General features: G+C 49.2%; 2 protein-coding genes and 1 pseudogene across 7 annotated transcripts in view; 2 read left to right on the top strand and 1 right to left on the bottom strand.

The window, feature by feature from the left end:
- Clcn6 (Cl-/H+ antiporter 6) overlaps nucleotides 1–13421 on the bottom strand; it is a 31742-nt gene extending 18321 nt beyond the window's left edge. For 2 of the 3 annotated variants that reach the window (XR_015047282.1, XM_021159590.3), the window contains exons 1-5: nucleotides 13241–13421; nucleotides 12455–12514; nucleotides 4888–4953; nucleotides 4231–4296; nucleotides 2231–2297 (exon numbers count right to left, since the gene is read on the bottom strand). Coding sequence is in view for 2 of the 3 variants with exons in the window: in XM_021159590.3 (XP_021015249.1) it covers nucleotides 2231–2297; nucleotides 4231–4296; nucleotides 4888–4953; nucleotides 12455–12514; nucleotides 13241–13327 (346 nt within the window). In the remaining variant the exon portion in view is untranslated. Of the gene's footprint in view, nucleotides 1–2230; nucleotides 2298–4230; nucleotides 4297–4887; nucleotides 4954–12454; nucleotides 12515–12713; nucleotides 13137–13240 lie in introns of those variants that run through there. The other variant, XM_029476279.2, reaches the window with a different exon arrangement.
- On the top strand, nucleotides 6849–7778 carry LOC110292318 (ribosome biogenesis protein NSA2 homolog pseudogene; annotated as a pseudogene).
- A 56-nt stretch (nucleotides 13422–13477) lies between the features above and the next one.
- Mthfr (methylenetetrahydrofolate reductase) overlaps nucleotides 13478–27476 on the top strand; it is a 21462-nt gene continuing 7463 nt past the window's right edge. The window contains exons 1-9 of one of the 4 annotated variants that reach the window (XM_029476590.2): nucleotides 13478–13692; nucleotides 16107–16352; nucleotides 17959–18197; nucleotides 18834–18944; nucleotides 22211–22404; nucleotides 25537–25787; nucleotides 26032–26166; nucleotides 26267–26447; nucleotides 26682–26864. In XM_029476590.2, the coding sequence (XP_029332450.1) occupies nucleotides 16120–16352; nucleotides 17959–18197; nucleotides 18834–18944; nucleotides 22211–22404; nucleotides 25537–25787; nucleotides 26032–26166; nucleotides 26267–26447; nucleotides 26682–26864 (1527 nt within the window). In that variant the 5' untranslated portion in view covers nucleotides 13478–13692; nucleotides 16107–16119. Of the gene's footprint in view, nucleotides 13967–15730; nucleotides 15872–16106; nucleotides 16353–17958; nucleotides 18198–18833; nucleotides 18945–22210; nucleotides 22405–25536; nucleotides 25788–26031; nucleotides 26167–26266; nucleotides 26448–26681; nucleotides 26865–27476 lie in introns of those variants that run through there. The other 3 variants (XM_029476589.2, XM_021161395.3, XM_021161394.3) reach the window with 3 other exon arrangements.

Below are 27476 nucleotides of genomic sequence, written 5' to 3'. Positions count from 1 at the left end.
GCACTTGAAATGGGGCAGCCACGGTGGCTGCTCAGTGCATATTTCCCTGTGCTCCACATACAACAGCTTTCTGTGTTTTTCTCTGTAGCCTTGGCTGTCCTAGAACTCACTCTGTAGACATGGCTGGCCTCAAACTCAGTGATTCACCTGTCTCTGCCTCTCAAGTGTGGGATTAGTTTAAAGACGTGTACCACTGCAGCTGGCTATATACAACAGCTTTTAAACATTTTATTTTGGGGTGTGTGTGTAGACAGGTGTATGTACACTTGTGTGCTGGTGCCCAGAGAATCCAGGAGGAGGTACGGGTCCTTGGACTGGAGTTACACGAGGTGGTACAGGTGAACGGTGGTTGTGAGGCTGTAGGTACTGGGAACAAAACCCAGGTCCTCTGGAGGAGCAGCAGGTGCTTTTAACTTCTGAGCCATCTTTCCAGCCCCACAACTGCTTTCGTTGGGTGTGGGAGTTGGCATCTTTAGTTCAAGTAAAGGCAGGTGGGTCTCTGTGAGTCCAAGGTCTGTCTTTCTGTCTATATAGGAACATTTCAGGCAGTCAGGCCTATATATGAGACCCTTTCTCAAAAGTAACCAACAAACAAAAAAGAGCCACTTTAGGGGCTGGTCAGACAGCTCCGTGGGTAAAGGTGCTTGCAGCCGTGCCTAACAGCCTGAGTTTTCCCTGAGACCCACACAGTGGAAGGAAATGACACGTTGTCCTCTGACCTCCACACACACTGCGGCATGTGCAACCCCCCACCCCCCCACACACACATAAAATAAATAAATGAAAAGAACTACTTTGAATTTACAGAATTCCCCACCCCCAAACATTACAAAGAGTGACCAAGACCTTCCAAAGCCTCACCTGAACAAACCTCTACACTATGGCCTGTACAGTGAGTGCCCTGTACCTCGTGTCCCCACAACTTTACTGTATCATCCCACAGTATCTCTCAGTGTTACCCCACCTGAGTGTTAGCCATGTGGATACACAGTGCTCAGTTGACTTGTGCATGCAATTACAGTGCTGTGAAGGAACCACTTTCTCCATGCCCTCATCTGTTGTCACAGCCGTCACAAAAGCTGCCTTTAATATACCTGAGGTCCATCTGAGGAGGAATTTAAAAGCTACACACAGAGGATGTGTACACCCCAGGTTCTTGCCAGAGCTTTCGAGCCTCTCCATGTTTTCCTGAGAACTCAAGGGGTTTGATTTTGTTCTGGTAAGATGGAGACATTCTTTCTAGATTCGTGGAGATGAACTGTCTCCTTTGTGTGGCACTAGGGATTGGAAAGATGGCCTCCCTCCGATACTGTGTCACGCCCCAGCCCTGTTTGCTTTTCATTGAGACATGGTCTACATTGCCTAGGCTGGCCTGGGACCCGCGTTGTAGCCCACGTAGGCCTGGAGCTTACACATCTCCTGCCTCGGCCTCCCTGGTAAAGCACCAAGAGGTCTAGCTCTGTTTCTTAAGTGCAGGGAAAACCGATCCCAGTCTGTGCACTCAGATTTCCCTTTATTTTACAATGTTCTTATTGTGGTTTGGGTTTCTATTTGTCTTCATGAATGGAGTGCTTACTTAAATGTAGTTAAGCTTTAAGATCAAAGGTCCAGGAAGAATTCTTTGCCGCCAACCCAAGTCTCTGGAGTTTTAAGAACTTATACAGTATTCCTGCCGTCATCCATTCTCCCGCTTTGCTCTTTTATATCTTAATCCTAAACCCAGGAAAGGTGATGTAGATTTGTAATCACAGCATTTAGGAGGCTAAAACAGGTATATCAGGAGTTTCAGGCCAGTCTCTGCCATACGATGAGTTTGAGTCCAACCTGGGCTGCATAGCTACTTGTATGACAACCAAGGCTAGCTAATAGACAGTATCTCAAAATAAGGAAAAATGTCATGCTTTCCTGTCCTTCAGTGACAATTTAAAAACTCCTGCCTGTATGGCTAACAAACAGCCTTTCAAATACCACATTTACTGATAAAATTCTCAACAAGAAAGAGCCTCGCCGGGCGGTGGTGGCGCACGCCTTTAATCCCAGCACTTGGGAGGCAGAGGCAGGCGGATTTCTGAGTTCGAGGCCAGCCTGGTCTACAAAGTGAGTTCTAGGACAGCCAGGGCTATACAGAGAAACCCTGTCTCAAAAAACCAAAAAAAAAAAAAAAAAAAAAAAAAAAGAAAGAGCCTCAAGAATGAAAGGGTCTGAAACAATGGAGCCGTAGAAAGGATACACGTTTGAACCACTCCAAACTTCAGTTGGGTGAAGAGTCGAACGGAAAAGTCCACAAAGAGACCCACCTGCAGAGAATAAGAGAGTGGACATCTTCATCTCCAGGTGAGTACAGGTCTCTTAGAAGCCTCACCTGCCCTCACTGCAGGTCACTCAAGGTACCTGCAGCAGCAGCAGCAGGAGAGTGAACTCTGCTAGTCACGCTGGCTGAGGTCCTGCCCCAGAATAGCCTCACTGACTCTCCAAAGAAAAGAGAAAATGAGCCGGGCGGTGGTGACATACGCCTTTAATCCTAGCACTTGGGAGGCAGAGGCAGGTGGATTTCTGAGTTCGAGGCCAGCCTGGTCTACAGAGTGAATTCCAGGACAGCCAGGGCTACACAGAGAAACCCTGTCTCGAAAAAAAAAACAAAAAAACAAACAAACAAACAAAAAAACCAAAAGAAATGAGGAAAGAAATAAAGTAGAGTAAAGAAGGCACAGAGAAGGACGAGAAGAGTCTTGCGGTTAGAGAGGGTAAGACTGAGTCACCTGGGGAGTCACTCAGCAGTTTCCAATTTCCAAAGGAGGAGTCACAAGAATAGCCAAAACGTCTTCAGTGGTGCTCAGCTGGACAAGCCTTCGCCTTAGAATGCTACTTTAAAGGGCATTTCCGTGGCGGGCACAAGTGGTCTCTGGGTTTGGTATGAGCCCTTTTTATTTTCTCAGTCATTATTTCAGGGAGAACCACTCTATCAGTCGCTGGCTACCTGGGAACCTACAAGCCACTGTTCTACTCCACAGAGCTTATGGGAGGCCCAGAAAGCCCCCTAATGTGGCAGAGTGACATCAAAGGCCTTGCTTTAACCCCAGCCTCCCTCGGGCTAATGCCCAGAAGTCTTTAACTGAAGCAGAAAGAGGAGACAGATCAAAGGGTTCTGAGAGAAGGGCTAGGCTGCAGCAGCTACATAACAGAGGAGGCTGCCTTCTTAGCATCTCTGGGATAAAGCCATTGATGGTAGTTAAAAGGCTACAACACACAGAAAAACTAACAATTACATGCAAATGATGCTTATTACTGAGAGAGCCAAAACCAGAAATACACAGGACAGGTGCTTGGTTTTAGTCCCTGCCCCAACCATGGACACTGAAATTATGTAACACAATTAAACCCACCAATTTCATTCCCAGGATGCCCTCAGAGGATTAGCAAATGGGCCTCCCAACTGCATTACTGCCACTAGATGCTCCCTGAGAATTCACCATGAGTACAATGTGAACGGAAAATGACTGTCACTTGGGGCCGTGTGACATGATATATACATACACACTACCTAGATATGCGACTGAGAGTTGAGCCTAAGACTTGTGGCCAAGTCCTGAGAAAGGCAGTAAGGAGGTTGAGCCCCTCTCTGCCAGTTTATTGACAAAAGTCGGACTTGGCATGTGTCTTCTGGCTGGGTGCCGACTTTCCCAGCTTCCCTTTTTGGTTTAGAGATGATGAGGCCACAGTTATGGCACCAGACATAACTGCTATCATGATCTTTGGTGCTGTGTCCAGCTTTCCCTGTGTGTGATCGTTCTGTGAACCTGGCGAATCCAGGAGCCCTGTCCACTCTGGCATAGCCCTTCATCTACCACTGCCAACAAGGTGGGTGTGACAGTGTGACCTCAACATCCATTGGGCTCTGTCTGCCATGTGCTACCCGCCACCAGAAAGAAGGACTGGCTCACTCAGTAGAGTTCTGACCAAGCAGCCCTGGAGTGCTGGGCGAGCGCAGAGTCTGACTGTGACTCACTTCTGTAGTACCCAAAGCAAATGCAAAGTCACATGAAAACCCAGGCCAGGGTAATTAATTTTCAAAAGGAGGAGGAAAAAGAAAAGGCAGTCTTGAAGAGAGTGACAACTATTCCAATGCTGCAATTGTCACAGCAACAGATGACAAGGGTCACTCACCAGGCAAGGCTTTCCCTCTAATCCCGACCCATCTAGCTTGCCTCCTCCCCAGCTTCCACTACTCACCAGCCCTGTACAGACGCCAATGGCGAACACCACCATCCACTTCACCGCCTCGTATCTTCGCCCTTTCTGTTCACAAGGGAAAAGAATGGGTCCATTTGTGACAGGGGAAAAAATGTATATTGGCTAACCAGTTCTGGACTAAATCTACAGAGACAGCAAGCGTGGTGAGGAGGGGCAGCTGCAGGTGCCCCACAATGACACTGATGAGCCCGACAGGACTAAGCTGGGTATAGTGACTAGGGGTACACTGGATGGCAGGAGGAAGTCTAAGAATGTACCAACACTGTGTGTGAGAAAGAGTGTCTGTGTGTCTGTGTATGTAGTGTCTCCATATGTATGTCTGTGTACGCATATATGTCTGTGTGTGTCTGTATGTGTATCTGTGTCTCTGTGTGTGTGTGTGTAGGCCAAAGGACAACTTTAGAAGTTAGTTCTCCCCTTTCACCATCTGGGTACTGGGGATCAAATTCATGTGGACACGCCTGGCAGAGACTCCTTTTCCTGCTGAGACATCTCAGCAACAGGGCTTATGGATTTAAATGCCACTCTTTCATGAAAAAGTTTAAAGACAAAAGTGGACACTTGGGGTCACATGAGGACAGAATACAAGCTGCTGAGACTTCTTCAGTGCTAACAGACCAAGAGCTAAGAGCTCACCTTATTATCCATGGTCTCCAACACTTCCAGGTAAGGGTCATTGATGCAGCGGTCATAGTCCAGACTCTGAGAGAACACAAGAATGCTAATGGTGCACATGGAATCGCAACAAAACCTAACCCAAGGAAAGCTCCAGTTTCCCCCTGTTCAGCAAGAAGAGGCATCAGCAGTGCCAGGGACGGAAGGATCGGTGCAAATGCAGACTCCAACTCTGTGGCCAGCAGCTTCTGACCCTGTGCACGAATAGGACCCCAGGTGAGTCACATGTGCAGGAAGAGCCAGCAGCACTGCTTCCGAGAGGCCTCATGCTCAGGAAAAGCTTTGGCTAGCAAACGTTAGGGTCTGGGAAGTAACGCTCAGTGGTAAGATATCATACCTAAGGCCTTGTGCTGCATCCTAGCACGGGGGAAGAAGACAAAACAAAAAAGACAGATTTTCCTGTTTCTACAAAATAGTTAAAGGCTTTCGGCGATCCCTAGTCTTGCCCAACTTATTCCCTTACATGTGAACAAACCTTCAATTAACCAGAACCAAGTTAACCCAGATCAACTGTTGTAATTCTTTTTACAGGAGGCCTCCATGAAAATGAGGTTAGCCAGCCAGGCATGGTGGCGCACGCCTTTAATCCCAGCACTTGGGAGGCAGAGGCAGGCGGATTTCTGAGTTCGAGGCCAGCCTGGTCTACAAAGTGAGTTCCAGGACAGCCAGGGCTATACAGAGAAACCCTGTCTCAAAAAAACCAAAAAAGAAAAAAGAAAATGAGGTTAGCCACAAGACAGACCCAGACAGACTATTTTTAAAAGCAATTTCTCATGTCTGTCAAAAGAGGCACAGATTGAGCCCAGCTCCTCCAGTTTCTGTCCCTCAGGCAGTATCACTTCAGCCAGGCTCCAGAGATCACAGACATCCTGTGGCCTTTGTGCAGGTGCAGTCAAAGGAAATCTCACTTCTAGGTCTCCTGAGAGCAGCAGCACAGAGAAGGCCCAGCCTATGCTCTCCCTTCCCCATAGCCAGCTCCACTGCCAGGGAAGTTAATAAGCAAACTGGACATTGGCCTGTGGCCTTATTCCCAAACCCAAGTTTTAAGTCAGCCAACTATACGTGTGATGTGTAACAATTTAATCCACCCATGACTGCTGAGGGCAAGTCCGGAGCCCTTTTGTATTAGAGTCCCGGAGTTAATCAGTTGTCACATTATCTCAGCACAACACTGGGTAACAATCAAACAATTATAATACAATCTTTATCACCACATATGAAAAATCTTCAGACTCATTAAGAGGGGAAAAAGTGATAAAAAAAAAAAAAAAACAAGACGTAGGGACCAGAGAGATGGCTGAGCAGTTAAGAGCACTTGCTGTTCTTATAGAGGACCTGAGTTCAACTCCCAGTACCCACATCAGGTGCCTCACAACAGCCTCAGTGTCACTGCTCTCACGTATACAAGTCCATACTCACACACACACAATTTTTTTAGATTTATTTTTATGTGTATGCACGTTGTTTTACCAGCCTGTATGTATATGCACCATACGTGTGCCTGGTGTCTGTGGATGCTGAAGTTTCAGGTGGTTCTGAACCGCCATGAGGACGCTGAGAATAGAACTTATGTCCTCTGTAAGAGCAACAAGTGCTGTTAACCACTGAGCCACCTCTCCAGCTCCATACATATAATTAAAAAAAAAAAAAAATCTTACTGAACCAAGTAGGCTCGTGGACCAGTGACACCCTGAAATTAAAAAGTTTTTGGAAGGCCGGGCGTGGTGGCGCACGCCTTTAATCCCAGCACTTGGGAGGCAGAGACAGGTGGATTTCTGTGTTCGAGGCCAGCCTGGTCTACAAAGTGAGCTCCAGGACAGCCAGGGCTATACAGAGAAACCCTGTCTCGAAAAGCCAAAAAAAAAAAAAAAAAAAGTTTTTGGAACCCAGTAGGTGGCGGACAGCTACTCCCGGCTGTCATCATGCCACAAAATGAATATACTAAATTGCAACCACAAACAATATGGATATCATTTGGACTTCCATGAGAGAAAGAGAAAGAAAGGTCAGGAGGCCCATGAATATTCAAAGGCAAAAAAAAAAAAAAATGGCCTGAAGGCTAAGCTCTACCATAAACACACCAAGCTGAGAAAATACAAGTGAAAAGGACCATTAAGATGCATGAAAAGAGAAACACCAGAAGGACTATATATAGGAGGACTCCCAGGGAGCCGTGCCCACCATCCCCGCCTATCTGCTGGACAGAGAGGGGCAGTTAAAAGGGAAAGTGCTTTCCAACAGGAAACGAAAAGAAAAGGTGGAAAACAGAAGGACCCTCCCTCTACCCAAAGTTCCTGCCCAAGGAGAAACAGAAGTATTTAAAGTTATTCCAACAGGAAAAAGAAAAAAGAAGGCATGGAAGAGAATGGTTACTAAAGTCTGCTCTATTGGTGATGGCTTTACAAGAAAACCACCTAAATATGAAAAGTTCGTTAGGCCAATGGGTCTATGTTTCAAAAAAGCCCATGTCACGCACCCTGAGCTGAAAGCTACCTTGTGCCTGCCTATTCTAGGTGTGAAAAAGAATCCATCATCCCCATTATATACAACCCTGGGTGTGATCACCAAAGGTACAGTTACTGAAGTGGATGAGAGCGAGCTGGGCCTTGTGACACAAGGAGGCAAGGTGATTTGGAGAAAGTGTGCCCAAGTTCCCAACAATCCTGAGAACGATGGGGTGCATAAATGTGGTCTTGCTGGTCTGACAGTGACGTCACACACGTCATTCCACTCACTAATGAAGACCACACTCAGTCAGGGGAACCATTGCTGGGGTCTTTCTGAACTACCTTACCCCATGTGCACTCATCAAGCAGTAGTTATTAAATTGTAAAGGAAAATAAAACAATGCCCAATTAAAAAAAAAATCTTAAAAGCAAGATGCAAGCCAGGTGTGGTAGCACACACCTTTAATCCTCGCACTTGAGAGACAAGAGGCAGGCCTCTGAGTTGCAGGCCAGCCTGGTCTATATTGTAAGTTCCAGGCTGACTGAAGCTATACAGTGAGACCTCAAAAGACAGCATAAGGAAGCATGATGCAGTGTGTGTATACACATACACACACACCACACATACATACATACATACACACACACCACACACATACAGACTTACACACACACTTTAGAAAGTCAAGAGTAACTACTTTCTAGGAACAAACTAGGAAATGAAAATAATCTGCTGGGCTGGTGAGACGGCTCAGTGGGTAAGAGCACCTGACTGCTCTTCCAAAGGTCCAGAGTTCAAATCCCAGCAACCACATGGTGGCTAACAACCATCCATAACGAGATCTGGCGCCCTCTTCTGGAGTGTCTGAAGACAGCTACAGTGTACTTCATATAATAAATAAATAAATCTTTAAAAAAAAGAAAAAGAAAATAATCTGCTGATCTCTTTTTGTGTCTTAAAGAAAAACAAGAAAGGGTACTTATTAGTCACATGACAACGAGCTGTTGAGACTTCTTCAGTCTAAGAGACTAAGAGCTGTGGGCTCCTTATTATCTGTGGTCTCCAATTCCTCCAGGCAAGGGTCCTTGATGCATCAGTCATAGTACAGACTCTAGACTATGGGAATAAAAAGAATGGAAGGTGTGTGGCACCACACAAGGCTCTTATCTAGCTTTAAGAATTGTTTTTTTCAGGCTGGGTGTGGTGGCACACGCCTTTAATTCCAGCAGAGGCAGGCAGATTTCTGAGTTCAAGGCCACCCTGGTCTACAAAGTGAGTTCCAGGACAGCCAGGGCTATACAGAGAAACCCTGTCTCAAAAACAAAACAACAACAAAAAAAACACAAACAAACAAACAAAAGAATTGTTTTTCAGGCTGGCGAGATGGCTCAGCGGGTAAGAGCACTGACTGCTCTTCCTAAGGTCCTAAATTCAAATCCCACATGGTGACCTCCCGTAATGAGATCTGACACAGAGCTACAGTGTACCTGTTTATAATAATAAATAAATCTTTGGGCTGGAGAGAACAGGGACTGAGTGAGCGGGGTCAACTGGAGCAAGCAGGGCCGGCTGGAATGAGCAGAGGTCCTAAAAGTCAATTCCCAACAACCACATGAAGGCTCACAACCATCTGTACAGTTACAGTGCATTCACATACATAAAATAAATAAATAAATAAATCTTTAAAAAAAAAAAAAAAAGAATTGTTTTTCTAATTTCTTAAATGTGCGTGTTTTCTTTTTTTTCCCCTATTACCTGAAAACCAACTCTTTCAGAGGCCTGGATCTCCAGCGTATGAAGAAGGCCTTCTGCATGTTATTGTAATGACTAGGCTGAGGGCTGCAACCCTAAAGAGAATCAGGATGTGGTTGGCCACCACAGACACTGATTAGAAAGTTCAATTTTCACCCAGGCATATACCTATCACACAGTACTCAGAAGGACCTTGAGTTTAAGGCCAGCCTGGGCTACACAGAAAGACTCACAATCTTTTGCTTAGTTTTATATTTTTCTCCCTATCCTTCCTCCTTCCTTTGTTGTTCTGGGATCAAACCCAGGACCTTCCACATGCTAGAAAAGTACCCTGCCACTGAGATATAGTCCTAGGCCCTGGGACACTGTGTCTCAAACAGAAAAAGGAAAGGAGGGGAGAGAAATTTATTTGTAACCTCTGACCTCTGAGAAGAGAGGCAGAAGGCGGGCGTGGTGGTGCACGCCTTTAATCCCAGCACTTGGGAGGCAGAGGCAGGTGAATTTCTGAGTTCAAGGCCAGCCTGATCTACAGAGTGAGTTCCAGGATAGCCAGGGCTATACAGAGAAACCCTGTCTCAAAAAACAAAAATAAAATAAAATAAAGAAGAGAGGCAGAAGACTAAGCTGCTCACCAATGGCAAAGGATGCCATCAGTCACACCTACATAACAAAGCCTCTAAGAAGCTGAGAGGACTAGGTCCCAAGAGCAGGAGGATACTGGAAGGATGGCTCCCCCAGGAGATCAGGAAAGCTCCCACAAACCTTACCTGCACACCTCTATCTGCCTGTACAACTATACCCTTTAGTAAATGCATTAATAAACTAGGTACCCAAAATCATATTTTCCTGAGTGCTATGAATGGCTCTACCAATGTAATCAGACTGGGGTGGCTCAACAACCCAGTCTTTCTTTCTTATTTTTATTGTTTTGGTTCTTCAAGGCAGGGTCTTACTACGTAGCTTTGGCTGTTCTGAAACTCACTACATAGACCAAGCTGGCCTCAAACTCAGAGATCTGTCTGTCTCTGTCTTCCAAGTGCTTCCATTAAAGGTGTGTGCAACCACAGCCAGCTTCCTACCACTTTCAGCTGGCAAATGCAGCCCTCAATCTGTGGGATCTGTTGCTACCTCCAAATAACCAGCCAGTGTCTGCTGGAGATCTTCTTGGGGTGTGGGTAAAGAAGCCTCCTGCATCTGGTATCAAAAATGGGGTACAGGGTAAGGTGAGAGTGAGAGGAAGTGCTTTCTCTGAAGCCTCTGTCTACCTAAGGTCAGGATTTGCCACAGGACAGTCAAATGTTGGGAATCCCTCTCCAGACTTCCTGTCAACGGGGGCAGATAATGGAGACAGAATCACAAGGCAGGACAGAGATCTAGCAGCCAGCCCAAACTCTGTCCCAGCAACTATCTGTTCTTTAAACCCATGCACCTGTCTACCCTAACATCCATGTAAAATCCAATAGGGATAACTCTATTTTAAACGTCAAAATTTTAAAAAATGAAAACCAAGCTCTCTCTTCTGAAGTTGCCTATACCCATCTGCCTGAGAAGAATGCTATCCGATCTCTCCCCTACTGTGCCTGGCTCTCGGGTATGTACCTGCCTCTTGGCTAGTTTATTCGCCAGCAGGGAGAAATGGGAATGGCCTTTGTCCCACACCAGGGCTCCACAAACCAGTTTCAGCTATCCAGAAGAAGCAAATCTACAGAGGCAGAGGATTAGGGGCCACCTACACTGGGTGTGCTGCTAATACGGATATACGGCTGTACTGGAGGCCATCTAGGGGTATACAGAGTGACCATGTCTTAAAAAAAAAAAAGAAAAGAAAAAGAAAAAGCTGACTCGATAGCTCTGTGAGCAAAACCATACACCCACAAGCTGAGTTCCATTCCCAAAACCCAAGTAAAGATCAGAAAACTAACTCCACAGACCTCCACATGTGACCCCCTAACAATAACAACAGATTTTAGCCGGGCGTGGTGGCGCACGCCTTTAAGCCCAGCACTCGGGAGGCAGAGGCAGGCAGATTTCTGAGTTCAAGGCCAACCTGGTCTATAGAGTGAGTTCCAGGACAGCCAGGGCTACACAGAGAAATCCTGTCTTGAAAAACAAAACAAAAAAAAACCCAACAGATTTTATTTTTATATGCATGAGTGTTTTGCCTGCATGCATATGTGTACCACATGCATAACTATTTCCCACAAAGGCCAGAAAGGGACACTGAACATCCTGGAATCGAATACAGATGGAATTGAACCCAGGACCCCTGGAAAAGCAATCAATGCTTTTAACAACTGAGCCATCTTTCCAGCCCCTAACAATAAGTTTTAAAATTAAAAAAGAAAAATGTCATTGCCCCCCCCCCATCCCAAATAAATACAAAAAGCTGCTCAGAGGGCTGGTCCTTAGATGTACACTGAGCAGACTTCCCTGATTAAGTGTCTGAATGAATTTGCTCTTATGAACCTAAAACAGCTGGGGCAGTGGTGGCTCACACCTTTAATCCCAGCACTTGGGAGGCAGAGGCAGGTGGATTTCTGAGTTCGAGGCCAGCCTGGTCTACAGAGTGAATTCCAGGACAGCCAGGGCTATACAGAGAAACCCTGTCTCGAAAAACCAAAAAAAAAAAAAAAAAATCACATGAACATTCTATCAGCCTAAGGCAAGTGAGCTACAAATGGGTGTGACAGAGTTACTCAAAAGGTTGGAAAGGAAACAAAAACGTTGGATAGATAGCTCAGCAGTTAAGAGCACTGACTGCTCTTGCAGAGTTCAATAGGAACCCGTGTCTGAAGACAGCTACCGTATACTCATATACATTAATTAAATAAATAAATCTTTTTTGAGAAATAAGAGGTTGGATAGGATTGATGGAGCAGCCTTTGTGAGTCCCCAGAAGAGCTCTTCCCATCTCAGCCTCCCAGGTCCAGTGGAACCACTAAAGGGGAACCACAACATGTGGCCCCACACTCTTCAATGTCCCATATCTGAAACTGGAAACTATAATCCAGAATAGGTCAGAAGAGAGAGAGGCAAGGTCTCCTCACAGCTCATGAGAGAGAATGTTTTGAGCACTCACAGGGAAGAGCTTCGACCCTGGGTTTCTGAAAGGTTTAATGGCAAACACGCTCTATATCCAGGCAGAACTGGAATGCATCACCACCAGACTGTGGGTCCAGGTTAAGGACTTGCTAGGCACAACTTCCCAAGTCAGTTATCTCCCCCCTCCCCCATTCCCTGAGGCAGAGGGTCAAAGAGCATCTCTGGTTGGAGGCCTGAAGCACTCTCACTACACCAGTTACCCAGGACAGCATCTGGAACACCTCACCTCATAGTCTTTCCTTGGAAGGATCTCATCCTCCTCTTCCTGTGTCTCCCCAAGGATGGTCTAGAAAAACAGATTCACAGAATGGAGATCTTTTAATGGGTTAAGGGTACAAGGAGGGTAGTATTATTAAAATCGAAATTAGCTAGAGCCATCTTCAAAGAGGAACAAAATTTCAAAACCATGTTGGGCTGGATATTTAGTCACCAGCTGAGCTCTACATTTCTATTGATCGACGAATTCTTTAAATCGTAATGCTCACCTTCAGGACACCTGAAAGATGTCTGATGGCAGCTTCGTTGGAGGAGAAAATTCGTGTTTCATTTGACAATAGACTGACTACGGAATCAGGGGGGAATGTATCAACTCTGAGAACACAACTCAAGTTTTCCCAGGTTGCTTTGCAGGGGGAAGCTGGATCACCAGTGACCCAGAAAGAGTGAAGGGTAGAGAATAAGAACAGGCCGGAGAAACTACACCAACGGCATGGGCGTCACGTCCCGCTCAAGGGCTCATTCTACAATGCTTGCTTCGTTCAAAACTCAAAGAGAATATGGACGGCATTACTCCAAGCTGGCCGAAGCCCTCCCTCGGAGTCCAGAGAGAGGTTATGAGAACAGAACTCTGGCTGGGGCACGCGGAGGCAAGCTGGATGCTTCCCGAGCCCAGGCAGCGGTCCCCGGGCCCCACCGGCTGCCACCTGCAGGCGCGGTCCGGAGCGGCCCCACCCCCGGCAACGCCTCTTGTCATCCTGTCAGCCACCCCTTCCCCAGCCAGGCAGCCGCTCACCAGCTCCTCGGGGGTGCGGCTCTCCCGTTCACCGCAGCAGCAACACCACCGGCAGCAGCAGCACACAGACCCCCTGCACCCCGCCATCTTCCTCCTTTGCTGCGGCTCCGGACCACCTAGGCCAACCCCCCTCCCACCCAGGATCCGCGCCACACGTGACTGGCCCCGGGAGGGTCACGTGATCCTCTGGAGCTCCCGGTCTGGAGACAGGGAGTGGCTGCAGACGGGTGGGGCGAGAGCTCGCGTCACATGACGCAGTACTTGGCTGGCTTCCCCAGAGACCTCTGGGCGCGGCCATATTGGGGCGGGACTTCCGGCCGTCGTCTGGTCTCTTAGATGTGGCTTCCGCCTGCCGCTCGTCATGTTTCCCTTAGCAACTGACAGCTCCGCCCCGCCCTCTCCGCCAGCCCTAGGGAGGTGGCACCGCCGCCGCCACCGATCTGACGCAAGAGGTAACCCAAAAAGCTTGGGACGCTGCGGATGGATTCGCGGAGTCGGGAACACACCACCGCAAGCTAGACCTGTGGGCGGGCGTTTAGGTGCTGGCCCGCCCTCTGCACGTGAAGGCTCCTAGGGCCTATGAACTCATGGGGGCTGTCACCCCAGCCCCACTACCTGCACGAAGGTATCCCAAAGTTAAAGGAGTCCTGGATATGGGGCAGTGATCCAGACCCTGCAGCCGTCTGGGACCTGCATCCCCGCCACGGCCTGTGACCCATTGACCAGGTGACCGGATTCCCATCCCTCAGGCCATGGTGGCTGCCTGCCATAGTGTCTGTCTGTCTAGCTCTCTCCCTTGATCTCTGGGATTTTGTTTGGTTTGGTTTGTTTTTCGCGACAGTTTCTCTGTGTAGCCCTAGCTGTTCTGGAAGTCTCTGTAGATCCGGCCTCGAACTCCGAGATCCATTGCCTCCTGCGAGCTGGGATTAAATATGTGCGTTGTCATGCCTGGTTGCCATAGTCTCTTAAACCCATCTCCCTGACAGCGTCTGGAAAGGGAGAGTGGACGGACCATTAGTTTCAACGCCCAGGTGCCCATAGCGGCCTGCAGTTCACATGCATCTATCACAACTCTTCCGGGAGTGGTGGGCTCAGTGTTTGTCAGTCTTATTTAAATGATCAGTAGGTGGCAGCGAGCCATTTGAAGATTGGTGTGGAGGTCTTGGCAGTTTTGAGCCCAGTGAGTACTGCCTGTTTTACTACTCTGCCAGGCACTGGCGATGCCACGCCTGAGACTGGTCTTTCTGGTCCCAGTCACAGGCAGGGGACTGGACAGTAGAAGGGTAAACAAATTTGTCGGTTCACAGGCTCAACCTTGTGTGATATGGGAGCTCAACTAATAATGGATAGGCGGTGGGAACTGTTTGATAAATGGCTCGTTAGAAATGCTTAAACCGAGCCAGGTGTGGTGGCGCACGCCTTTAATCCCAGCACTCAGGAGGCAGAGACAGGTGGATTTCTGAGTTTGAGGCCAGCCTGGTCTACAAAGTGAGTTCCAAGACATCCAGGGCTCTACAGAAAAACCCTGTCTCAAAAAACCAGAAAAAAAAAAAAAAAAAGCTTAAACCTTGGAGCGGTTTGCTGTGCCTGAGTCAGCTCTTTCAGTTTTATTCCAGCAGTGAAAATGAGGCATTTCCCTTGGGTGGAGGAGGAAGACCTTCGAAGGCCTTTCTCATTCGCCATGAGAACCTGGCAGTTTTAGGTCAGAACAGCAGTGACACAGATAGATTGGGAGTAACACTGGCACTAAGTCTGGAGCCCGGGAGGGGAAGGAGCAATGGATTTCTTCCGATTCTTGAAGCTGAGATCCAAAATGGTACACTGACTTAGAGGTGGAAGTTTGTGGAAAGAAACAAACCTGACATGGCTTCTCTGTTGCTCCATGTCACCACACAGTTAGCCACTACTGTGCTGGCCACTGCTGTGCAGTGGTAGTGTTTACTTCTTTTCTAGACTAGACTGCAGTATGGCCCTGGGCCCTGTTGGAAGGGCATATGTGGTAGACTGTGGTCACTGATCCTTTTGACTTAATTGGCGTGTTTAGGGAGAGCTGCTACCAGGGCAGGCAACAGATGGGACAACCTTTGTTCAGAGTTGGACATAAATCCCTACCCTCGGTGACTTCAGTCCACCTGCCTCTGCAGCCCAGCCCGTGGCAAGTTCTAGCTCACAACACAACAGTCTTTTTGAAGTAGTGTGATCTCAGGAGATGGGGCTGTTCCAGGCGAAGCCAGCCACAGTGAGCTGTTCTTTCTTTGGTGGGGGAAATCTAGTGATCCTGAATGGCTAATAACCTAATCTCCTCTAACCCCTGCACTCGCTGCCTGCCCACTCCTCCCCTCCCCCACTCATCTTCCTCCTCTGACTTGTGCCTGAGCCTTCTCCAGCCGGGAAACCTTACCCCCGCCCCTTTGCGTGGCCCCAGCCTCAGCTCGAGGCTCTTTGTCACAGCTCCGCCCAGTTGGGCACACCCTCCAGGAAAGGTTCCTTCCCCACTTACTCTGGGTCTGAGCAGATCGGGATGAACCGTCAAAAAGCCAAGGTCCTCCCAGCTGGGCACTGTTATCCATCCCTGGGGATGTGGGCCCCAGAGGCTGGCTGCGTGAGGCTTTCTGTGCCACCCTCTATCAGGTAGCAGTCGCCAACGATCCGATCTGTGAGCTGAAGGGCCCGAGAGCCACTCAGTGGGAGGTGGTCATACAAAGAGGCAGACACAGCAGAGGGACGCGGGGGGGGGGGGGGGGGGGGGGTAGGAGGTGCTGACTGATGAAGCAGTGACTGCCATCGGAACCGCCTGCTCAGGTGTTGGGTGTGCATGGGGTTTGGCTACCAGCCCTCTAATACCCCCGGCCCCCACCCTCTACAGCAGGAATCCAGCCATGGTGAATGAGGCCAGAGGAAGTGGCAGTCCCAACCCCCGATCTGAGGGCAGCAGCAGTGGCGGCGAGAGTTCCAAGGACAGTTCGAGATGTTCCACCCCCAGCCTGGACCCAGAGCGGCACGAGAGACTCCGGGAGAAGATGAGGCGCAGAATGGACTCTGGTGACAAGTGGTTCTCCCTGGAGTTCTTCCCCCCTCGAACTGCTGAGGGAGCTGTTAACCTCATCTCCAGGTGAGTAGGGAGGTTAATCTTGGGGGTCGGCAGGCGCAGGGGAGCGTGAGCTGCCCTTTAACCCGGCAGGAAAAGGCTCTGTGGAGGGAGGGGAGGCAGGAAGAAACAGAGGCGAGACAGGGAGTTTAGTCTGTGACTTATAACTTCTTGTCTGTGAAAGTCCCTCTGAAGCAGCATTAGATATGTTTGGACGCACTCTCAGTGAGCCAAAAATGTTCATTTTTCAGGCTGCATTCTTTGGCAGAGCTTGGGGCTGGCTCATGAGGAGCTTAGGAAGTCAACAAACCGCAATTCAGGGAATGTGTTGAGCTAGCTGGACACAGAGAGAGTGCTTTTCCAAATCAGGAAACACCACATGTTTTGTGATAGCACTTTCTGAATTCCAGTTCCTTTTCTTCAAGTCAGAGAGTGATTTGTAGACCACAAGACCCCTGGGCTACATCCTGCCGCATCACAAAGATGAGAGAAAGGAAAGTCAGGCACACTGGTATCGCCTTAATACCAACACTCAGAGGCAGGAGGATAAATAACTGAGTTCAAAGCCAGCCTAAGCTACCTAGAATCCAGGCCAGCCAGCCAGGGTTATGTAATGACACCCTATCTTTAAAAGAGGGAGGAGTATAGCTGAATTGATGGAGTAAATAGCTTGTCAGAAATCTTAAATTTGATTCCTAGCACTGCATAGACAGGGTGTGGGAACATGTCTGCAATCCCAGCACTCGGGAGGCAAAAGCAAGCAGATCTGAGGTCAAGGATAGCCTGGTAGAGAGCCAGGCATGGTGGCACACACCTTTATTCCCAGCACTTAATAGGCAGAGGCAGACAGATCTGTGAGTCTGAGCTCAGCCTGGCCTACATAGTGAGTTCTAGGACAGCCAGGGCTACATAGTGGGACCCTTGTCTTGAAAACAAACAGCAAACAAAGAAATTCTCAGCTACATAGAGAGTTTGAGGTCAGTCTGGACTACATGAGACCCTGTCTCAGAAACAACCACAAACATTAAAGCCTTTTAATCCGTATTTGTCACATGCTGCTTTCTGGGTCCTGAAATCAAGACCCTGATGTTTAAACACACCATGATAGCTTTAACAGTGCTGGTGCCCACAAAAAGCTTTTGAATCTAGTTCAGGAACTCAGCCTCCCTCGGCAGGACTCTTGGCTGATGCAAAGAGACCATGGTGGCAACACAAGAGTCTGCTGGTCTCTCTCTGCCTTCCCTAAAGTGAGGCTCTCTGCCCACCCACTGCTGAGATCCCTGAGCCCTCAGCTGTCAAGACTCTAAAAAAGCTGGTGTGCTCCACTGTGAGAAGCGCAGAATGCTGTCCACACAAAACAGTGACATTGTTATACATCACTATGATAATAATCATTGCGGCATTCACTGAGCCTGGGCCCTGCTCTGAGGAGGCTGCACAGCCATCTGACCCAGAACCCTGATGGCTGTCCAGTAGGTACTGTCACCTGCCACACCTGACAGACAAACACTCTGCGGCTCCGATGCATTACTAGGTCATGTGCCTGGGAAGTACTGCTCTGATACCAACTTGCCTTCTCTGAGCTCCTGTTTACCCCAGGAGCCCTACTTAAGGAGGAAATCCCCTACAGGTTTGACCGGATGGCAGCAGGGGGCCCCCTCTTCGTAGATGTTACCTGGCACCCAGCTGGAGACCCTGGCTCAGACAAGGAGACCTCCTCCATGATGATCGCCAGCACAGCAGTAAACTACTGCGGCTTGGAAACCATCCTGCACATGACCTGCTGCCAGCAGCGCCCGGAGGAGATCACAGGCCATCTGCACAGAGCCAAGCAGCTGGGCCTGAAGAACATAATGGCGCTGAGGGGAGGTGTGGCGCCAGCACCCCTCCTCTTTGGGTTCTTGCTTTCCTGAAGGCTTCTCCTGTCCCCAGACAAGTCCTTTACTTTCCTTGGGCTCTGCACTAAGCACATCCAGGGTCAGCTTGCTGCAGGAGGATCAGTGATCGATCGCTGTGGGTAATGAGTCCATTGTGGGTGTCACACAGGTGGGATGGCCGCGTCTACAGCTTGACCTGTCTACAGTTCAGCTGGGACATGGCTTGTGCCCAATAACCCTGTTAGAATTACACAGGGCCATCAGTCGGTTGTGGCACTGTCTGACCTAGTCATAGAGTGAGTGAGCTCCCAGGAGCTCTGGGAGAGCAGAGAGGTGGGAGAGGGTGTCTGACCACACCCAGGGCATCAGGGCGAGGCCAGGCTCAGTGGAGAGCCACACCTCCTCTGGTCCCACCACCAATGGGGCACCTGCAGAGTAAGCCTTAGTAGACATTTGACAACTGACCACTGCCCTGTACCTCCTACTTGCCAGGTGTCAGGCTAGACTCACATAATAGGAAGTCTCCGCCTTTGAGGGACCCTCAGCCAAGTGTAGGCGTAGGTAGAGGGAACAAGAAGACTGGAGGTCAGGGGACACCCAGTGACCATGACCTCCAGCAACCCTGCAGACCCTGTAGGTGACCACTGGGAAGCAGAGGAAGGAGGCTTCAGCTATGCCACAGACCTGGTGAAGCACATCCGGACCGAGTTTGGCGACTATTTTGACATCTGTGTGGCAGGTGAGTGAGGACAGAGAAGGGGCAGGATGAGAAGATAGTCAGTTCAGGACGTGTTGATTGGGTGGATACAGAGTGGGGGGACACAGAGGTGAACTGAATGGCACCAGTCCTGGCCACCTGCTGCCCCTCAGCCCCACACTACTCCCACTCCAAAGCTTCCCCCTCTGCCTTCTGTACTCAATCTTCTCGTGGGGGGAAGGGGGAGAAGGGGGAGGATATGCAATGGAAGACTCCAGGGACAGGATTCATTGAGCCCTGAAAGGGGTCAGGAACTGTGGTCCTTCATTCCCTCTGTGTCCACAGGGTCCTGGGCTGGCTTCTCACTGTGCATCTGCTGCAGGAGAGGCCCTCATAGATGCACTGTCCTGGGCCTGAGTCCTGCTTCTGTGTGTGTGTGGTGTCAGCTCCAGGCAGCCCCCACTCTAACTCTTCTCAGTGTTAGCTCTCAGTTTCTAGGAAATGAAACTCACACTGGCTTAGTTCTAATCCTTGCACTAAGGGATGAGGAGGTGGGTAGAAGAGAAGGATACAAGTTCAGGGCCAGCCTGAACTTGTCTTAGAAATCCAAAGCTGGAGAGGGAAGATGTTGGTGTAAGCCTTTAATGCCAGCACTTAGAGGCCGAAGCAGGAGGATCTCTCTGAGTTCAAGGCCAGCCTGGTCTACATAGCTAATTCCAAAACAGCCAAGGCTATACAGAGAAACCCTGCCCTGAAAAAAGAAAGAATCCAGAGCTGTAGTTTGGTGCTAGAGAGCTTGTGTGTGCTAGAGGTACTAGTGTGTGCTAGAGGTACTAGTGTGTGCAGGGTCCTGGGTTCCATCCCTAGCACTGACAAAATAGATAAATGAATAAATGCCTAAGTTATGGAGTAACATATCAAGTAGTAACATTTTATTCAGCGTGTGTGTGTGTGTGTGTGTGTGTGTGTGTATACTCATGTGCTCACAAGTCGGTCAGAGGCCAGCCTTCAGGAACAGTTCTCTTTCTACCATGTCAGTCCTGGGATTCAAACTCAGGTGATCATGCTTAACAGCAAGCACCTTTACCTATTGAGCAACCCATGGACCCTCAAATAATATAATTTAAAAACAAAGTTTGTAGCTTTAGAATATTGTCATATGAGAATGGGCTTTCTCCAACCTCCCATTCGAACATGCTCCTCTCAGCTGGCTACATAACTGGCTAGGAAGCACTGCTAAAGAATTGAAGGAGCAGGCATTCCCGGCAGCTCTGATGGTCACTGCTTCTGCTGGCCCGGATGCAGCAATCTGGGGACCTGTGCCCACGGGCTCTAGCCGTGGGTGTGAGGAGGTGAGGGGAGCCTAGCAGAGCTGCAAGCTCACAGTTGTCAAATGGTTTTGTGCTTTGCCTATTGTAAACTGAGTGGTAACACTGGCTGGTTATAGTACCAAGCTTGGGGGATGAGCATTGGGTCAGTGGCTAAGGGTACTTGCAGCTCCTGCAGAGAACCCTTCTAGCACCCATACCCTGTGGCTCACAAACATCTGTAACTCCAGCTTCAGGGATCCAATACCCTGGCCTGGCCTCCATGGGCCCTGCACACACATATACACAGACACATACACATAAAACTAGAAGTAAACAAATAAAACATTTTTTAAATGGGCTGGAGAGATGGCTCAGTGGTTAAGAGCACTACCCTCTTCTGGTGTGTCTGAAGAGAGCAATGGTGAATACATAAAATAAATTTTTTTTTTTAATATTCATTTATTTTATTTATATGAGTACACTGAAGCTGTCTTCAGACACACCAGAAGAGGGCATCAGATCCTATTACAGATGGTTGTGAGCCACCATGTGGTTGCTGGGAATTGAACTCAGGACTTCTGGAAGAGCAGCCAGTGCTCTTAACCACTGAGCCATCTCTCCAGCCCCCAATTTTTTTTTTTCTTTTTTTTTTTTTTTTTTTTGGTTTTTCGAGACAGGGTTTCTCCTTATAGCTCTGGCTGTCCTGGAACTCACTTTGTAGACCAGGCTGGCCTCGAACTCAGAAATCCGCCTGCCTCTGCCTCCGGAGTGCTGGGATTAAAGGCGTGCGCCACCACGCCCGGCTCCAATTTTTTTTTTTTAAAAAGCGTTTTTAAACTACCAAGCTGGTCATGGCAAGAAAAGATCATAGCAGGTGATGGCAGCCCAGCTGTGGGCCCATATGGATTTGCCTGGCGATGCTCAAACTGCTTAACTGTGTGGTTTCAGAAGCTCCCCACTGGAAAGAGCTCCACACAATAGTCTTCCCTATCTACCCGTGGTGACTGTGGTTTCTTAAGAACCCTGACCTTATCACAGGAAAGCAGCTTAGCTCCTGGACTGCTCTGGCTTCAGGCTGGCTCTCTGCTTAGCTCTGCTCCTGGTGGAGCTCAGCCAGAGGGTTATCTCTGCCTCTCCCCCAACCCTCTCTGTCCCCCTCCCCCACTCTGAGGCTGCCTCAAAGCTGTGCCTTCCTGCCTTTCTGCCTGGGTAAGGCTCTTCTCCGCCCCTTATCCTCCCCACCCCCACTGAGGCTGCCACAAAGCTGTGCCTTTCTGCCTGGGTAAGGCTTCTAAGGAGTTTAATCATTGAGAGAAATCCGCCTGCCTCTGCCTCCCGAGTGCTGGGATTAAAGGCGTGCGCCACCACGCCCGGCTCGTACTTTTTTTAAAAATTAAAAAAAAAAAATACTGTTAAGGCTGGGTGTGGTGCTGTTTTAGGCACAGCATTTGGGAGGCAGAGGCAGGTAATCTCTTTGAATTCAGGTTAGCTTGGTCTCCAGAGTTCTAAGCCAGTCAAGACTACATAACTATATAATAAGACCCTGTCTCAAACATACACACACACATAAGAATGCTTGCCTAACGTGCATAAGATGTTGGGTTCAATCCCCAGTCAAAACCAAAAAAATCCACATGAACCAATTCCTTAGGTCCAATGCTCAGAGTCATATCTGGCTCCCTAGAAACAGCACAGTTAGTATTCAGTGTCTTGTCTGTGGCCACAAAGTGCAGGTCTGACCTGATTTGCCTAGCTGAGTGAGACAGGACAGTGTATAGCATTTGAAACAGTCTACCCCTCTCCTAGAGGCTTGTCCACAGGGTCTGTGACACAGCAGTAGCTTGGACACCCACAATTCACCTGTCCAAACTGCTTCTGGGAAGACCGCATACAGTGCCTGGGCTGAGGACTGCTCAGGCCCCGGGCTCTCTGATGTCTTCACTCCTTGAGCAGGTAGGTTGAGACCAGCCTCCCTACTCTCTTGTCTCCTCCTGGTAGGTTACCCCAGAGGCCACCCCGATGCAGAGAGCTTCGAGGATGACCTGAAGCATTTGAAGGAGAAGGTATCTGCAGGTGCCGACTTCATTATCACTCAGCTCTTCTTTGAGGCCAGCACCTTCTTCAGCTTTGTGAAGGCCTGCACAGAGATAGGCATCTCTTGCCCTGTCCTGCCTGGGATCTTCCCTATTCAGGTGAGGGGCTTGGGAGGACCTGATCCCCTCCTTCCAGTGCATGCGGAAGTCCTTCCTCAGTGATGCTCAGTGCCTGTTGGGGATTGTCCACAGGCTGCATTTGGTCATCTCATCTGTCACCCCTGGACAGCAATGGTGTCGTCTGTAAAGGGCTTGTATGGAGAGCAGTTATTAACTCTTGAGCGGGAGTTTTGGTTAAGCCGAGCCTGATGTACTTGTTATCCCAGCACTCTGGAGCTAGAAGAGGAGCAAGAGTTTGAGGCAGCCTTGCCTCCATGAGACTCTCTATCTCTGAGTCCCCAGACTCCACTCCAGAATCTAGGCAATCTGATGTGACAACCTGTGATGGTTTGTATATGCTTGGCTGAGGGAGTGGCACTATTTGGAGGTGTAGCCTTGTTGGAGGAGGTGTGACCTGGTTGGAGTAGCTTTGTCACTGTGTGCATGGGCTTTAAGACCCTACTCCTGGCTGCCTGGAAGTTTATATTCTACTAGCAGCCTTCAGATGAAGATGTAGAACTCTCAGCTCCTCCTGCACTGTGCCTGCCTATTCCGCCTTAATGATACTGAACTGAACCTCTGACCCTGTAAGCCAGCCCCAGTTAAATGTTGTCCTTTGTAAGTCTTGCCTTGGTCATGGTGTCTGTTCACAGCAATGTAAACTCTAAGATACAGGTTGGTACCAGGGTGTGAGGTATTGCTGTGATAGGCCTGACTATGCTTTTGTCTGGAAGAGTGTGGATTTTGGGGCTTTGGATTTGGAAAGCAGTGGAATGCTTTAAGTGGGGCTATCCTAGTAGGACTATGAAAGGCTGTTACTGAGTGATTTCAGTTGCGTGGACCTGGCCCAAGAGGTTTCAGTGGAGAATTCAGTATGGGCCCTAGAGACTGCTTTTGTAGCATTTTGGTGAAGAATGTAGCTACATTTTGCCCTTGTCTCAAGAGTCTGCCTGAGACCAAGTGAAGAGACTCCGATTAATTGCATTGACAAAGGAAGTCACAAAAATGCCCAACAGAGACTTTGTTCTTTGGTTAAGTCCGATGAAGAGCATTTGTAGCAAACAGAGAAAGGAAAAATATAAAATATATAGTTTGAGTATTAAAGGAACACCAAGAGGAGAAGTGGAGCTGAATCTTATGTTCAAAGATATTACATTATTAAGGGAGACGTGACCTTGGGGCAAGATCCCACCCAGGCAAGTTTAGGTCTAGACATGGTAGTGTAAGCCTTTAATACAAGGAGGCAAAGACAAGCAGATCTCTGAGTTCAAGGCCATCCTAGAGCAGAACAAGTTCTAGGTGAAGAAAAACTTAAACCCAGGCGTGGTGAACCACATTTTAATCCCAGTGCTTAAGAGACAGGCATGCAGACCCCTGAGTTCAAAGTCAGTCTATGAAGCTTAGGCAGTGAGGGAGTTGGAAAACAGAAAACTGGTGATAATGTAATAGAACTAGGAGGCCATGTTCCAGTCCCAGCAAGCAGCAGAACTCAGCAGCTTTGGTACATGGCTCTGGCTTTAGAGTCCAGAATAAAAGGGACTACTGGGACTGATGCTGGTCAGCTGGGCTAAGAACTCAGTGGTGATTAAAAAGAGATCAGCATCACTGAGGTGAAAACTTCTGAGAAACATTTTCTGAGAGCACAAAGAAGCTGTGTTCCAGAGATAGCCAAGGTTGTACCTTATGCTGCTGGACTTGGTAATGTGTAAGAATCACTCAGGTGGTACTGGTTTTGAAGGCATGAAGGGGTCATGAAGACCACTGTGAGGGGCCATGGGAGGCCATTGGTGAAGGTGCAGCTTCAGCTGTAGTTGATGGCCCAGGACTGAAGGAGTCATGCAAAGGAGCCGAGGCTTGGCATCATGAAGAGAGCCTGAAAGGCTATTGGTGAAGCCTAGCTACAGCAGAAGACCCTAGTGTATTGGAAATGCCAGTACCATGGGATAATTACCAAGAACTGCAGTAGCAGTGGAGTGGATCAACCTGAGCTTAAGAGTGCTACAGAGGGCAGAGCTGGAGACGTGATGCTGCCCTTTGCTGGAGCCCAGAAGATTAAGTGTGGATCCCAGATACTGAAAGAAGAAGCTATAACATTGAAGTTGCATTGGAGATCGAAAGATGTTAAAGATGCCAAAGCCATGGGATACCCGCCAAGGAAAGCTGTTAACAAGGAGTGGAACCATCCCAGGAGAAAGATGTTTGTTGCAGTCAACAAAGATGAAAAGGGAGTGGAGATCTGAGACCACTTTGACATCGGACATGGGGATGTTTGGAGTTTGTCCAGCTGGTTTCCTGTCTTGCCTTGACAGGAAAGTGATTGGATGGATCTCAGAAGAGACTTTGAACTTTGGACTTTTAACATTATTGAGACTTTGGAAGTTGGACTAAATGTACTTTTATATTATGTTTAGGTTTGGCCCCCATAGACTCATGTGTTTGAACAAGCCTATGGGAGCCAGGGAGTGGAATGTGATAGTTTGTATATGTTTGGCCCAGAGAATGGCACTATTTGGAGGTGTGACCTGGTTGGAGTAGGTGTGACCTGGTTGGGGTAGGCGTGTCACTATGTGTGTGGGCTTTAAGACCCTACTCCTGGCTGCCTGGAAGTCAGTATTCTGCTAGCAGCATTCAGATAAATATGTAGAACTCTCAGCTCCTCCTGCACCATGTCTGCCATGTTCCTGCCTTGATGATACTGGACTGAACCTCTAGACCTGTAAGCTAGCCTCAATTAAATGTTGTCCTTTATAAGTCATGCCTTGGCCATGGTGTCTGTTCACAGCAGTGAAGCCCTCACTAAGACAGGACCTGAGGTGGGACCTTTGGTTTGGCAGATGCCTGAGGTGGGACCTTTGGTTTGGCAGATGCCTGGCTGGTGAGGCTTAGGAGTAACTGAGTTAGGTGACTGCTATGCTGAGCTCAAGGACTGGCTTGGGCTGATGGCAGGAATGCAGCAGGCCACTCCCAGACTCTACAAGTGAGAGAGAAAGTAGGGCGGGCCAAGCACTGCCTTGCAATACCACCTGCCTCTCCCAGGCCCTTCCCCATGAAACTGACTAGCCAAAAGACCAGGAAGGAGATAAAGTGGAACAAAGGCCAGAGATGACCCCATGCCTCTTGTGTCTTGGACAGGGCTACACTTCCCTTCGGCAGCTTGTAAAACTGTCCAAGCTGGAGGTGCCACAGAAGATCAAGGATGTAATTGAGCCCATCAAAGACAACGATGCTGCCATCCGCAACTACGGCATTGAGCTGGCTGTGAGCCTGTGCCGGGAGCTGCTGGACAGTGGCTTGGTGCCAGGCCTCCACTTCTATACCCTCAACCGCGAGGTGGCCACCATGGAGGTGCTAAAGCAACTGGGCATGTGGACCGAGGACCCCAGGTAAGCGGTGGAAGCTGGAGGCATACCCATGGGAGTCAGAGTCGCGCAGGTGCAGCACCAACCATACACCGGGGATGCCCTCAGGTGCCATCAGGGTCACCCAGTTCCAGCCTCCACCTCAGAGAGACCTTCCACATGCAGTAATTAATGTTGAGAGCGAGTGGGGTCGCAGTGGCTGGGCTTGCTGGGCTCCTCTAGCTCAGTCTACCTAAGCCCTTGTCTTTTCCCTCTTCCTTCCCACCAGGCGTCCCTTGCCCTGGGCTGTCAGTGCGCATCCCAAGCGCCGGGAGGAAGATGTCCGTCCCATCTTCTGGGCCTCCAGACCAAAGAGCTACATCTACCGCACACAGGACTGGGATGAGTTTCCTAACGGCCGCTGGTGAGGAGAGAAGCCACCCCCTGTTAGGAATTGCTGGTGCCTGGGTGGAATTAGGGACAAGACTTACAACAAAGTGCCTTGTCCCTTATACTCCTGCCAGGGGTAATTCTTCCTCACCAGCCTTTGGGGAGCTGAAAGACTACTACCTCTTCTACCTGAAAAGCAAGTCCCCCAGGGAGGAGCTGCTGAAGATGTGGGGTGAAGAGCTCACCAGTGAAGAGAGTGTCTTTGAAGTCTTTGAACACTACCTCTCTGGAGAGCCGAATCGCCATGGCTACAGAGTGAGTGGGGTGAGGAGGAACGGACCAGCTTTGTCTCAGCCTTGGGCTGGACCTGGGGCTGAGCTATCTCCCCTATTGGAGATGTGCACCTCAGGTGAAGGAGGCAGGGTAAGAGATCCCACTTAGGAGCCCATGGAGAGAGAGACAGCTGGGTCTCTAGAGAGACTGTACAAAGGGGAAACGGCCCAGTCCCAGACTCAGTGCTGCCATGGCTCAGCGCACCCTGCCCTGCAGGTAACCTGCCTGCCCTGGAACGATGAACCCCTGGCAGCGGAAACCAGCCTGATGAAGGAAGAGCTGCTCCGCGTGAACAGGCTGGGCATCCTCACCATCAACTCTCAGCCCAACATCAACGCAAAACCATCCTCAGACCCTGTTGTGGGCTGGGGCCCCAGTGGGGGCTATGTCTTCCAGAAGGTATGGTAGGATGCAGTACTCTCGATATCCCCAGGGACTGACACAGATCCCTGGCCTTTCCCCCGACCCTGCATTCTGAATGACGATAGAGCAGGGCAAGTAACAGGCTCTGTGAGCCCCAGTTTGTCCTATAAAATGGGGCGAGGGGGTATTTTACATTCTGGGGCAAAATAAAATAAAGAATATGACAAGGTCTGCCTGGAGGAAGAACAAATAGTTAGCTCCCAGGAGCTCTGACCGCTAACGAGACTGACTTTAGTCCCAGCCCCGCTAGAGCTAAATTACTCTTGAGCAAGGCCTGTAGCCTTGGACTCGGAGGACCTGAATTTAGGTGTGACCTCTGCTGTTTCCCTTGGTATCACCCCAAACCTGGCTTCCTCCTCTGGGTAAATGGGTAAAGAATTCATTCTAAAGAATGAAGGCAGAGGCCCTCTGCAGACGGAAGCACCTTGCCCAGCCCTATGGGTGTTGTTCTCATCCAATAGTTGGGGGAGTCTGGCATGTGCCAGGCCCCTCCCTCATGCTAAGCTTGTCAGAGTGGCTGCCTCTGTTCAGCTCCTAACAGGCTTCTCTTTAGTGGCTGGCTGGGAGAGGTAGCTTGTACCACCACTT

The sequence above is a fragment of the Mus caroli genome, unplaced genomic scaffold (genome assembly GCF_978045245.1).
Source record: "Mus caroli unplaced genomic scaffold, Mus_caroli_1 scaffold_6, whole genome shotgun sequence".
Taxonomy (NCBI): domain Eukaryota; kingdom Metazoa; phylum Chordata; class Mammalia; order Rodentia; family Muridae; genus Mus; species Mus caroli.
Note: the sequence above shows the minus strand (reverse complement) of the source record. Positions and strands in the feature narration are given on the sequence as shown.